Below are 13026 nucleotides of genomic sequence, written 5' to 3'. Positions count from 1 at the left end.
ATGTGAATGGTGTTGGTACTCACTCGATAACCGTCCATAATGTGTGCTCATCAGGTGTGTTACATCGTGTAATTGGTCTGAAGAAATCATCTCCATGTGTCTTTTACGGATGGCTAGGAACGCTTCAATGCGGTACTTATCTTAGGTACTAAGGTATCTTGCTGAGATCTTTATGTTAGTCGCCCATTAAGTCAATCCAGGGAGGTGGCATAGAAACCTTGGAAGTTGGGAGGACAAGGACGATGATGACGATCAATTTAGTGTCAATAACAAGGGTTCTCTTCCAAAATTTACTAGATCCATGCCAATCAGCAAACTGACCTCCTTCGTACTCCATCTTCATCCTACACTCGACGTGGTATGCATGAAGATCTAGGCTACCTAGAGAAGATTTATCGGTCCTCTTTCGGCTAAAACGAATCCCAATTTCTGTGCCCACCTAGTCAACTACAGTGAAATACCAATATCCAGCTAGCTGGAGATGTTACCTCGCAGGAATCGCGTGAGGAATATTTTCAATACACGCGCGGTTCCCGATCTATATTCTGCTCTAGAGTGAAGTTAAAAAGGCTTGCCATGCTCGTCCCAGACTGAGTCTCGATGTCATCAGCATATCCTCTGCTCTCTCTGATTCTTCACCCATAATACCCTCAGCCATAACATCGTTCGATATGGATAACTCACGATTCCAGCAATGTCATCAGAATGCTGACATTTTAGACAATAAGAGACAGGATACACTGGCTCAACAAACCCGCGAGCTCATGGAAAACGTTTTTCAAATCAAGATCATACTCGCAACCGACCACCACGTCATCCCCCAGGGACCCTGCCTTCTCAGAAAATTGTACGAAGATGCGAAGGAGACCAAGTACGAATACGCATCCACGGCACTCTGGATCAAGATCCTCAGTTCAGCATTCTACGAAAGCGCCATCTTCTCTCTCTCCTGCGAATTTCCTCCCGACAACAGTCTCAGAAGGGTGGATATTGTCTTGAATCGATATAATGAAAGTGGCAACTACCAAACGGGAGTCCTCTACTGCGAAGCTAAAAAGGTTGATGGCAGTGAGGCTGATGTCACGAAACAAATCCGGGATGCAGCACGCCGCTCTAGTGAACACCATGGCTTGGCGGGCGTTTATACTCTCGCTGTAATCGGGACAAAATTCGATATGCAATACTACGACAAGGCTCCGGACTCATTCTATCCTCTCACTCATGGCTATGCGGATATCGACTCCGAGGCCTGTAGGGAATTTCTCAATACTGTGCATCTGATCAAGGGTGACACACCTCTCCGACAGGCTCCAACCGTTCCCAGCAACGCCTAGTGAGACATCCATGCAAACCAAGGAGGCGATTCCCATTGCTGTTGCAAGATTTCACAACACGTGGGGAATTTACGATACTTGGTGGTATTGCTTGGGGAAGGAGGTTCGATACATGGATAACGGTACTTATCACTCAGACACTCTTTATTTTGAGCTTTTTTTTGGAGGAGGTCCAATGTAAGGACCAAAGGCACTTATAGTTCTGTCACTCTTTAGGTTACATTATTTTTTGTTCGGAGGAGATTGGAAACAAGGACGACGCTTCTCACTATTCACTCTTTCATGTTAATTGTTATAGTACTCAATTCATACCTACCTACTTGGTCATTCTTTATCAATATAAATCCATCAAGCATTTGACATTACCTAGGTAATCAACTGATTATTGTATTCTCGGGTGTTATCCACATTGCTTGCTCGGTGTGTGATTACCTACTCTGTATGTATTAGACGTATTGTCCAGCTTATACATTTTTATTTAATATTTATGATTAGGACGACGGACGATAGTGCACTACCGTCTGTTCTACGGCGGCTAATCCGGTCCCGTTCCGGACGCGCCCCTGTTCAGCTCCGGCTTAACGTGGCGCGAATCCGACACCCATCTGCCCAGAAGCTGGCCATTGGAAAGCTCATATTCGGGCTTATAATTGTACGACTACGCATTGTGAGTGGGTTCGAATCCCGCCATGGGCTACTTGACCAAGGTTCGATCTCAGTTTTTCCCATCCCGCTTTAGGGCCTCTCTGCTCGGTCAGGAGGGACGTTAAACTCTTCAATGTAATAGCGGGTTCACAATTACCTAATGATGAAACCGTGACCGGATTCTTCGTAGCCTGTATTGTGAATAAGGAATTTCGAAAAGTCTTTCCAGAGTACCTGGGTAGATCAATACCTACTAGGTACCTACTTTATTAGAATTTTGATAAATCCATCGACAAGTCATACATCCGGAATCCCATCTAATCCAAGGGCATTTAGATCACCTTTCGTAATCATTTCTAGGCAAATATCTTCTTATTGCATGACGTGTTGAAAATAATCGTTCCAAGGTTAACACGTCCGACAATTGAATTGAGATAACAACTTCTAACAATCAGATTGAGTCTCATTCTATAAGTACCCGGAGAGAATGAAATGAATCCGCAAAGGGATCCGGGACAATAAATAACAAACATACTAGCACTCCATGTAAAAGCTAGCATGGCATAACATCCTCGGTAAACAACAAATTTTCCATCATTCCAGCTTCTCTTCTCCACCTTCTTCTACCTTCATGCGGCGCGCGGCCGCTTGTCTCCTTTAGTGATTCCTTCATACTCATGCTCATTGCCCTCTTGAACTGCAAAAAACTTCCGTTTCTTCTGTACGTCTTCTAACGTTCGGCTTGGACGCTTCCCCTCTCCTGAGGCAGGTGGTCTTTTTCCAACGTCATCATCGCGTTGGAGAGTCTCATATGGCTGCTTTGTTTTGGAAAGGTTGTTGAGAAGCTTTTCTCTCAACGTATCTTCCAGTGCCTTCGGCTGATATGTGCTCGGACCTTCGAAGCCGCGACTTGAGAGGTTTCTGCCAGTGAGCTCGGAGGGGAACTGGAGCGCCTTACTTTTATCGCTCTCATCGCTGTACTGGCTGTAATCAATATCATCGTCGCTGCTGTCATCATCACTTGATATGGATATGGTCCCAGATCCGCCGTAGACATCAACGTCCTCGAAATCGTCGTTGCAGACAGTTGGCGAGAGGGCAAGAGCGTCTGGATATTCTTTGTCAGAGAGGGCCTGCTCTCTAAAATTACCATGTTGAATCGATTCGGTCCAACGCAGAGGCGAATTGACAACTGTCGGCGTTGCAGAGTGGTAAGAAAATGGGCGGCCTAACGTATTTCCATCACTGAAGCCTTTATTAAATCGTGGAACGCCCACGTAAGGCCCAAGAAACCCAATACTAACTCTTTGCGGGATCAGGTATGAGCAGAACTGGAAGGAATCGATAAAACCACGGCTTCTCTCAAACCATCCTGCAGCATCATAGCGACGTTTCTGGTCAATGATGCCGTCCCATACTCTAAGAAACGACGTGATTTGATGTTTGACTGCGTAGTAATAGTCAAGTCCCAGGTTGAGCCTTTCCTGGCAAGTCGCTACTGCGGTTAAATCATCACAAGCCGCAGTCTCCCGGATAAAGGAGGCCTCTTCCTCACGTAGAAGCCTCCTGTCATCAACCAAGTCTGGCTCCATGGCAACGATCGTTTGGTAGTACCTGCCAAACATTAAGATGTCATCAACACTATTTGGCGCAGTGAAATTGATCGAGGCCATGCTTGCACTTGTTGAGTTGACTTGACTTGACTTGAAAGGAAAGAGAGATGAAAAATGATCAGCGCCGCCGAGAAGAGGATGAATGTTTTTGATTAATGAAATAAATTGGATATAAATGGATAGTTCAGCGTAGTTCGGTAGCTGAGATAGAGTTGGACAGAAGAAACGTCGAGTACTTAACGTTAGAGGGATGGCCTGGGAATCCGGGACAAGCATACCGTTGTCCCTAATATGGGGCTCGCCGAAGACACATCCGATAATTGGGATGTTTGTTCAGTCAAAGCTCCAATGGACCCGGCTCCGGCCATTGGTCTTAGCTGGGACCCGTGCAGAATGGACTCCCAAGAGCCTCGAATTATTCTAGTACCTCGGGTGCAAAGAACAGAAAGAGATGCATGGCGTTCTATGAATGCCACCATTGATCTCTCCGAGACTTGTCCATTCGTCAATTCTACTTTCCTTAGCTTTGGCAAAAGGAATTGGTCCAAAGGGAATTCGGTGCTAGCTAAGACGTCATGCATTCTGAGAGACAGTTCTTGGACTTGGCTGAACGAAGAAAGGAATTTTGACAACCTCTGGCTGTCAGAGCATATCAGAGATGTCAGCGTTAGTTTCTTAATAAATCCAGCCCGAACCGGCCCTTCGATATCATATGGATTGAAATTGCCGTTGATCTCAATCTCTGTCACATGGTAAAAGTCGTTCAAGACACCCAGTACCCATGTCACCGTCGGGCTGACAGACTCTCTTATGTATGGCTGAAGCCATATCTTTTTTCTTAGGCGAGAATACTGAGGCTGATTCAGATGTGAAGCACGGAGGTGGGTGAGCGTAATCGACCTCAAGTTTGGTAACGCTTGTAGTGCTACTAATAAGTCGGATATTTCACGAGAACTTTCGCGTCGGATGAAGTCCCTGTAATCTTGATAAGCTTGAACTGCTTCACTACTTCTTTTGCAGCCAATATCCATCCGGTGACATCCCCCTAATAGTAACGGGTGCGTCTCCCAAGCTTCCTGCGTACAGGTCGGCCAAGTTCCATGATATATCGTCAGCCTTTTTGTGTGCAGAGTAGCTCTCTGGTTCTGCGAGATGAAACGTTCAAACTCCGCCAGAGATTCTTCCGTGTTAATAAAGGAAATATGTTGGACGAGAACTGGACATGCTATGCTAGCTAGGCGGCTACTAGTAAGCCGAAATGCGCGCAGAGAACTCAGAGGCAGGAAGTTTGCGACAAGCGCCAAAATCTCAGTAGGTAACCGATCCATTTTCGAAGACTCTGGTTACCTGGCATACGGAATCTGTATTTCGATGATTGATATATCATCATCTACATAAGCGCTGTAATCCGACCTGGATCCCGGAGTTGGGACGCCATGAAACCCAGCAGTAATCACAACATGAATTAAAATACCCCCGGGCCTACGTTGGGCTTCGTCAACGGCTCCATGCTCTAATACCAGACAGAATACGTATATCTCCTCGAATCCAGATATCCCAAGCATGGCTGCGCCGAACAGTTCCCAAGAAGCTTCACATGAAGCTCAGGACCTCAAAAGATTCACTACCAAGAAGGAGGCAAAACAACACACTACCAAATCTATAAAACGGCGTAATACACTGATTAAAAAGGCCGATGATTTCCACAACGACTGTGGCTATGAAGTCCTCTTAGCAATACGAAAAGGGCACCGCTCATATATCTACACATCCACCGACACGCCTGATGTCATGGATGATATCGTGAGTTAGTACCTTCTCTATCAGCCGATAACTTACTAACTATGGCATTAGATGCGAAAATATCTTCTTCCCGTGGTGTATACACCAGGACTGGTGAAAGAAAAGAAAGGGAGGGGAAGAAAGGATGAGGTAGATTAGCGTTTAAGGGCAATATAGCGATTCCCACCTGAGCCCGGCCGGCAGGAGGGTGACGAATTCAGAAGACATATAGGCACATATAAGGGTTTAATTCATATACTGTGGGGATGACTATAGGTACGTCGAGGAAAGAGTTCCAAAATCATAATGATAGCTTTTGCGTCCAATGATACTATAGCCGCACCGCGTACGCACAGCTATTTTCATGTAGAGCACTAGAAATATATACTACCATCCCACTGTTAAAGGGCAAATCCAGAATATCATCTGGAATAGTACCTAGGTAGATATCCATATTGACCGCGGTGTGCCTGTTTAGATAGCTAACTAGTCTGCGCCAACGCTACCTAGCTAGCGCACTTGATGCCCGTAAAAGTCTTCCCAACCACTTTTCGACGGTTTCATGGTGTGTGAACTCTCCCTGCCGTCCAGAATACCCAAAAGAAAAGCACGGCACAAATCCGCATGAGTAACATATAGTAAGTACCTTCAAACAAACGCACTGCCAGGCGCTTAACCGCGAGGTACTCTCTACTGCCCTATATGAGCATACGTCAAGGGGAGCATTCTATAGGTCACATCAAGAGATAAATCCAAGCCAGGGTTATACCTATGTTTATCAAAGAGATTGCATTATAACAAATCACGCTAGAGATCCTAATATGGAAAACACCAACACATTCGGACTACCTAGGTATCTCTGGGGCAAATTCAACTCAAATACACGTTTTAGGACGTTAAGGTGGTGGTCAACAGTGTCGTGATAGTGTGCGTGATGGTGAATATTTTCCATGACGGAATCGAAACTTGTGTCGCAGAGTTAACATCAGGAGTCACCGTGGGGGTGGGGGTGGTCCGATTGGTTGTATTGGTAGAATTCCAATCAAGAGAAGATTTAGACGTAGCGGCTGATATTGGGATACCTGTGACAGATGAAGATTGAGGCAGTTGGCTGAATAAGCTACTGGTATTCGCACCAAAACCCAAAGGTAAACAGGCTATAGTGCCATTCTGTTCGGGGATGAGCGACCGGCTGCGTGTTCCATTGGAAATAACGGCAAGGTTACAAGACGAGGAATGGTGGCATTGCCTGCGATCATGTTAGAAAGAGGAGGCCCTATAGGGTTATTTTGGGCGAACCAGATGACACGCGCGTCTCCATTAGGCGAGCCAAGGGGTATTGGCAAGTTGGTCTCCCGTGAACCTGGACAAGGGGAGGTAGATGTGAAGGAGTAAGTGACGGGCGCAAAGTCTGGATCCGCGAACTCCAGGAGCGCACGGCATTTCCTCTCAAAGAAATTCTCATTCCTGTAAGACAGTTATTACCAACCTAGCCTTATGTGGTTGAACAGAGGGGTATTACGTTACGGAGACGTTGGTAATGCCCGCAACTAACTGCATCGGAGGGTTGGAAATACACATAAGTGGCCAGTCTTCAAAAGCACCTGCCACTGCGACCAACAGCCCCACAAGAAGAACTGTAGTCCTCATGTTTCCGGATCTCTCTTTTTTCTTTTTTTAGAGAAGCCCTTGAAGGTGTGGTAAGATGCGAAATTGTGTGTTACGAGGGAAAATAACATAAGTAACGCGAGCAGCGTTCACGCATGGTCCGTCATCGAGTTTAAATACTGAACTCGCTCGCTCGTGGTACCTGGGGCTAGGAGACATGCCACCAGCTTTCAAGGTCTCAGACGACTCCCAGTTGTGTCTGCCACGTTCCATGGTTTCCGTTGACATGCTAGCAGCAAGTCGCCAGCGTTTTCCATTCAAGAATTATCATGGAGCCCGATACGCAGAATGTCAGTGGATGGGAGGATTGGTTGGAAGACCACTGCAAACTGGGAGAGTTCTTTCCAGATGATATACTGACACAGCATACCGACATGATAAGCCAACAACCCATCGTCCCAGCAATCCCAGAACAGCAGATGCAGAGTTACGAAGATTGGACACCTAATGAGGACGTGACGAGGAAGTGAGATTCCGACCTCTACACTCCGCGGCCATATCAGAAACTAACTCCATTGCATAGTCTGCTCATCAATCTCAATTCACGGCTGGACAAAATTGAGGCAGAATTACAAGACACCAAGACCTTATCGGGCCAGGCATGCGAGATACTTCATGCGCTTGAGCAAGGCGTGAGTACGATGGGAGCAGCGGTTGAAAGATTGAGGAAAAGTTTAAGCGCATTTCAAAGATGTCTGCACCACCTCCTAGGTGGAGGTCAAGCCGGTGGGGGTGATCAGGACCAGTCGATCTTATGGAGCCCACGTGAGGATACGATGATGTCGGTGCACGAACTGGGAGGGGCAGGTGGGTGAGGGGTGAAGTGGTAGGGGGTAGGGGGTAAGGGTTAGGGGTAAGGGTTAGGGGAATGGATGCGGACGCCGGAGCCAGAACCATCGGCTCGGGGCACTTTGGAACCGGGATTTCGGCATTCAATACCTAGGTACCTACAGGTAAATATGAGATGGTCAAATTGGTTTCTACCTATATCATAGATTGTTCATGCTCAGAAGTTTACATTGGCTCAAGGTTCATGTTTTCGTCCTCGTTGGCATTGTGACCAATGGTACTTCCCATGTCTCGTCGTACTCTCCATGCCAGAATCCTCGTCGGTGAATGAAGTATCTGATCTAGACTCGAGCCTGGGCACTCAGCGCACACCAACACGCAAAGGGTGCCTTTCGGGGATACGGAATTTATTTGCTGTCCGACCGCAGGAGGAGAAAGGGTTACAGGGCGGGACCGATCACAGCTCTACTCCACCCTGTTGGGACATGAACCCCCCCGAGCATCTCAAAGACCTTCCAATGTTGCCTCCTGAAGAACCTGCACCTCCCTTACGGCTTGCTGACCGTCGGGATCATCTAGAGACGCGGCCCCCCGTAGAGAAGAGGCCCCTCGCCGCGAAAAAGCCGCTAAGACGAATGATTAGCTGGTCCGAGGACCAGATAAACAGGCTGCAAAAGGACAATAGAGAATTGCGCCAGAAAATACTGGATCAGAAACGGACAGAAGTAGAGAAAGACCAAACAATCACATTCCTGACACAGCAGAATACCCAGTATCAGCAAGAGATAGACCGGAGAAACGACGTGACACAATTCGCGAACAGTATCATCGTTGCCGTCCAAGATTTCCAAGAGTCGCAATCAAGACAATCAACCAAGTCGACCGAGTACGGAGACATCCCTCCAAGCGACGGTAGGGGGAGTGGTACGATGGGGGATATGCTTAGCGATATCATAAGAATTTACAGCCAGATATAGAAGCAGAAAACAGAACTTGTATGATAATGAATGTTCTTATTTGGATTGTTTTGTGTCCGTGGCGGTGATCACTGCCAATGACTACTAGGCGTTTTGGTCCGTTCAATGTTCAACTAAAGTTATCATAATAGTGCAATCTGACACGATGGCGATGCGATGTGGTGAATGGTCCGATTGCGGACCAATCATGGCCTAGGATCAGGGATGGCACGCACTGGAAATAACCTTAGAACGCCCGGATGGTGGGGGAACCAAACTGTCGGAACCTGTTGGTGTATGGATATTGAACTAAAACCCCGGCACCCAGTAGATAGTGCTTACTAGGTAAACGGCGCATTCTAAGATTAGCGATAACCCCCCCTCCCCCCCGAGAGCGCTCAATTAATTACCTAATACATTATGGATATCCACTTAGGTATCCCCTAGATAGAAGGGATAAAAGGAAGGCACCAACAGGCCTAATAGGAGTCGAACCTAAACTACCTTTTATCACTCTACCCAGTATCTAGACCAGGGCAGGGAAGTGACGCCCCCGGCGGCACTCTTAAAAGAGATTCAGGCCGCATAACATGGGATCGAACCACATGGCCGATGCTTAAAAGCGACGCACTTACCACTGCACCACCTGGACGAAATCACCAGATAAAGGAGATAAAAAGAAGGCACCAACAGGCCTAATAAGAGTCGAACCTAAACTACCTTTTATCACTCTACCCAGTATCTCCCCTTAGGTATCCCCTAATCAACTCATATACTTCCACCATTCCACAATCCCAATATTATATATTAAAGCCAAAGGTACAAAGTCCTACACCTATCTTGCACTTTTCTAACGACATACTTTCATTATAATTATCTTATACCATTAATAATAGTGGTAAAAACGGTCCTTGTGCAGCTCTCGTAACCGTACTGAACTTTAGTGGACTGGGGGTTTTCGGTCGACCAGAACCGAGATCTTGCGGGTTTTAGTGCTTAGATAAAAGGGATAAAAGGCAGGCACCAACAGGCCTAATAGGAATCGAACCTAAACTACCTTTTATTCCTCTATCCAGTATCTTGCCTGTAGCTAATCCATTACTTCAGTGTACCACCCCCCTAATCTCTAGCTGACGACAACTATACCTATGATTACCTAGTGCTTAGGTTACCTAATTTATACTTTATTATGAAATATTCATGTCAGCAAGAGCGGCGACGTTTTTATAGGTACCTAGGTAGGTATATTGCGTGAGCATTCCTGTAAACTAAGCCTCCGGCATCCAGGTTGCCATGACCCTGGCGGCCTGGATCCAGGATTTTTGGTGATTTATAAATTTTAGATCACGGTGCAGCCTTCAAGTTATCTCACAAAAATACTGAAAATCTTTTTTTTTTTTAAAAAAAGAAGAAAAACCTCTTGTTTTATCATCTGCTATGAGCTAGACGTTACTTTCCGCCAAGGTGTGAAAGATTAATTATGGCACAGCACACTAACCAGGATAATGACTGGGGCATTATTCACGTCAGAAAGCTCGAACTAATGCTTGATAGGCTGCACCTTGAAGGAGTTAGCTTCAATGGTCCTCACGAAGTTTTAGATCCTATGGATATCGATGCGGGCCCCGATGTAGACATAGAACAACAGACAGGGTCTGCAAGCATCGTATCCGATTCCGAGCCCATGGAAATGGACCAAGAAAGTGACACTTGCACAGACGGTACAATCTCAAGACGTCTCGGCTGCAATGCCTTAGCTTTTCGTCGCAGGTACGATGACCAGAAGAGCAATAAGTCTTTTTCGTCGCATGTAAAACGACGGCCAATCCACCGTGTAGAGAGTCAGTCCAAGGGGAAGGTCGTTTATAAAGAAAGGCTAGCACGGGTAACACCCATCAGCAAGAGGCTCGTCGGATACGATCCGATCAGAACATTCGCCGAAAATTGTGAGAAGACTCTGTCTGATTGGGTAATATTGCTACGCAAAACCACTTTACCTAATGGTATCGTGAGCGAAGATCCTCGGATTATATCTGCATTCAAGGCTGTAGACAGTGTCATCTGTGGGCAGGGCACCAATATGCTACGGCGTCTTGCTAACGTTCAATTGATGCGGCTCTTCAGGCTCCTCGAAGATATTATCAAGTCTGATAGAGACAACGGACATGTCCACCGCGAGCCCTACTATCGTGACGCCAATGTCGCTATGGATATATATATGAGCTCCCAGGAGACGCAATCAAATATGAAAGAGCTGAGACTTAAATTAAAACAAGGTCGTAAGCGATTTAGCAAAAGATGGAGTGACTTAGCGGCCCCATCACCACTGTTTGTCTTGATATATTCTGATGCGGCAGAGGCGATTGTGTACGTAATTAGCTATTGCTCATCAGGGTTTCTCATCAGCTAACTTTACCGAAGCAAGGACTTCAAAAGAGTAGACAATGCGACCCTACATATGGTGGCCACAAGTATCTTGAGCATCTGTCCTAGCCAACTGGTAAGCATTTGTGCTCATCTCGCAGAAGCATCTGAAGCCGCAGCTAGATCAAACAATTTCATTGGTATGCTTCCATTTACAGCAGCGAACATCAGGCAAATCCTAACTGCTTGAATAAGCCCGAGGCTTGGAGCGGGGCAGTGGGGATCTTAGTGTGGCCTGGAACCGGGGATCACGGTGTGGCATGATGTTGTGACAGGGAACCGGGGCGCGGAAGAACTGGGGAACCAACAGCCAAGCATCTCTTGTTGTGACCATGTATCTCAGTGTGCCCGGGACCCGGGAATCTCGGTGTGGCATCTCAGTGTGGTCCTGTGGTCCTATCTTGTATCCCAGACGTGACCCCCCTGACTCGCTAGTGTATTCCTTTAGTTGGCATAAGACTACAGTTTCCATAAAATCGGCAACTGCACATTGGCAACAGCGCAGGCTCTTTAAGCCTTTGAGCGTTGCGGCTCTCACCGTGATCTTCTGAGGCGTTCAACCAACTAGAAGTAAGGTTTTGTTGGTGCTAGTGGAGCTCAGGGGCTGCTTGAAGTATAGTTAGTAATCATGGTGGAGCTGTAGTCTCATGCCAACTAGGTAAAGAGCTATTATGTAGAGGGTGGCAATGATGTCCAATATTGCTCCATAACCTTGATGTTCCAATCTTAGCATTCCCTAGCCATAACCAATAGGAAATACTGATTGAAAAGTCCTTCCATCTACCAACACTCATGTCTCTCCATTGAGCTGAACGGCCCTGATCCCGTAGGAATCATCTGACCTTGTACCTAAAGGATATAGGATAGGGACAGATACCTACCTAGGTAGGTACCTATGCATATACCACGTGGCGATGGATAATATCTGGACTTATGCTTGGTTCGTAATAGGAGATTTCTGCCAGTTAGTAGGTATGCATTTAGTTAACGGCAAGAAACTCAGTGCTTTTGTCAGGTATAGTACCGGTTATTTTAGCAATATTATATATCAGTAGGTAGATAGCTATCTAATATCAGCACTGTTGCAGAAACACGTTCATTCCTCGTTCATGATAGAAAATTCAACTAATTAGCAATTCTGTATATATTTACCTAGGTAATCAAACTGCAATCTACCTACTTTTACGCATAATCACCATGATACTAGTTGCTATCTCCCCACTGTCACGAGGCGAACCTAAGAGACTACCTAGGTAGGTAAGAAACAGTCATGCTGTTGCGCAGAATCTAAACTAATCCTATCAGGGAACACGGTATATATACATGGGTCCCTCCTTTTCTTGGAACCTACTCTGTCTAAGAGCCAGTTACGAACGAATCCTCCATGGGGCTACCTGAGGTTATCACAGTCGCACAGGGCCAACCTCCGATCACCAACTAGCTTTGGCAAAACCTCTAGCTACCAGTTTCACGGGAAAGGCTTCTGACACCCACATGAAAATGATATCGAAGCTTGATGCTGAGTCTGAAACACGTCATATCGTGTGACGGACGCGACGAGATCTTCTTATGCCTTTGGGTGCTTTGGTTGGGTCCTTTCGAACGGCTGCTTTCAGACGCGATGACCGTCTACAGCGACGCCGACGCATTCCAGTCGGGTACGTGCTGCTGACTTTCCGTGTCTGCTGATGTTGGGCAGTTGTATCGGTCGCTTTAGGAACATTAGCTATGGACAAATAATTTTAGAGACACCACAAACCATAGGTGTTAGATTCCTTCAGTTCCTTTAGAATCGACAGCCTTTCGGAAATACTC

The 13026-nt window shown here is 46.4% G+C and overlaps 6 protein-coding genes across 6 annotated transcripts; 4 read left to right on the top strand and 2 right to left on the bottom strand.

Moving 5' to 3' along the window:
- Positions 1-615: 615 nt before the first annotated feature.
- F4807DRAFT_434040 (uncharacterized protein) lies at positions 616-1684 on the top strand. The gene has a single exon (XM_047998754.1). It carries the CDS (start codon positions 672-674, stop codon positions 1332-1334), a length of 663 nt encoding a protein of 220 aa, XP_047852171.1. The 5' UTR covers positions 616-671; the 3' UTR covers positions 1335-1684.
- Positions 1685-2550: 866 nt separating this feature from the next.
- On the bottom strand, positions 2551-3652 carry F4807DRAFT_469160 (uncharacterized protein; the record flags this gene model as incomplete). The annotated part of the gene is made up of 1 exon (XM_048002680.1): positions 2551-3652. One exon carries the CDS (start codon positions 3650-3652, stop codon positions 2609-2611), a length of 1044 nt encoding a protein of 347 aa, XP_047852170.1. The 3' UTR covers positions 2551-2608.
- A 1503-nt stretch (positions 3653-5155) lies between these two features.
- F4807DRAFT_462455 (uncharacterized protein) lies at positions 5156-5533 on the top strand (the record flags this gene model as incomplete). The annotated part of the gene is made up of 2 exons (XM_048001827.1): positions 5156-5395; positions 5447-5533. The coding sequence occupies 2 exons, from the start codon at positions 5156-5158 to the stop codon at positions 5531-5533; spliced, it is 327 nt and encodes a 108-aa protein (XP_047852169.1).
- A 528-nt stretch (positions 5534-6061) lies between these two features.
- On the bottom strand, positions 6062-7167 carry F4807DRAFT_173486 (uncharacterized protein). The gene is made up of 3 exons (XM_047993494.1): positions 6897-7167; positions 6674-6841; positions 6062-6623 (listed from the first exon to the last, which is right to left on the bottom strand). The coding sequence occupies exons 1-3, from the start codon at positions 7022-7024 to the stop codon at positions 6263-6265; spliced, it is 657 nt and encodes a 218-aa protein (XP_047852168.1). The 5' UTR covers positions 7025-7167; the 3' UTR covers positions 6062-6262.
- Positions 7168-7969: 802 nt separating this feature from the next.
- F4807DRAFT_434036 (uncharacterized protein) lies at positions 7970-8952 on the top strand. Its single transcript, XM_047998753.1, has one exon. It carries the CDS (start codon positions 8137-8139, stop codon positions 8806-8808), a length of 672 nt encoding a protein of 223 aa, XP_047852167.1. The 5' UTR covers positions 7970-8136; the 3' UTR covers positions 8809-8952.
- Positions 8953-10267: 1315 nt separating this feature from the next.
- Positions 10268-11401, top strand: F4807DRAFT_462452 (uncharacterized protein; the record flags this gene model as incomplete). The annotated part of the gene is made up of 2 exons (XM_048001826.1): positions 10268-11154; positions 11209-11401. 2 exons carry the CDS (start codon positions 10268-10270, stop codon positions 11399-11401), a joined length of 1080 nt encoding a protein of 359 aa, XP_047852166.1.
- Between the last annotated feature and the right edge of the window lie 1625 nt (positions 11402-13026).

This window comes from Annulohypoxylon truncatum (genome assembly GCF_022578515.1).
Source record: "Annulohypoxylon truncatum strain CBS 140777 unplaced genomic scaffold F4807scaffold_26, whole genome shotgun sequence".
Taxonomy (NCBI): Eukaryota; Fungi; Ascomycota; class Sordariomycetes; order Xylariales; family Hypoxylaceae; genus Annulohypoxylon; species Annulohypoxylon truncatum.
The sequence above is the reverse complement of the archived record's forward strand: the minus strand, read 5'-3'. Positions and strand labels throughout refer to the sequence as shown.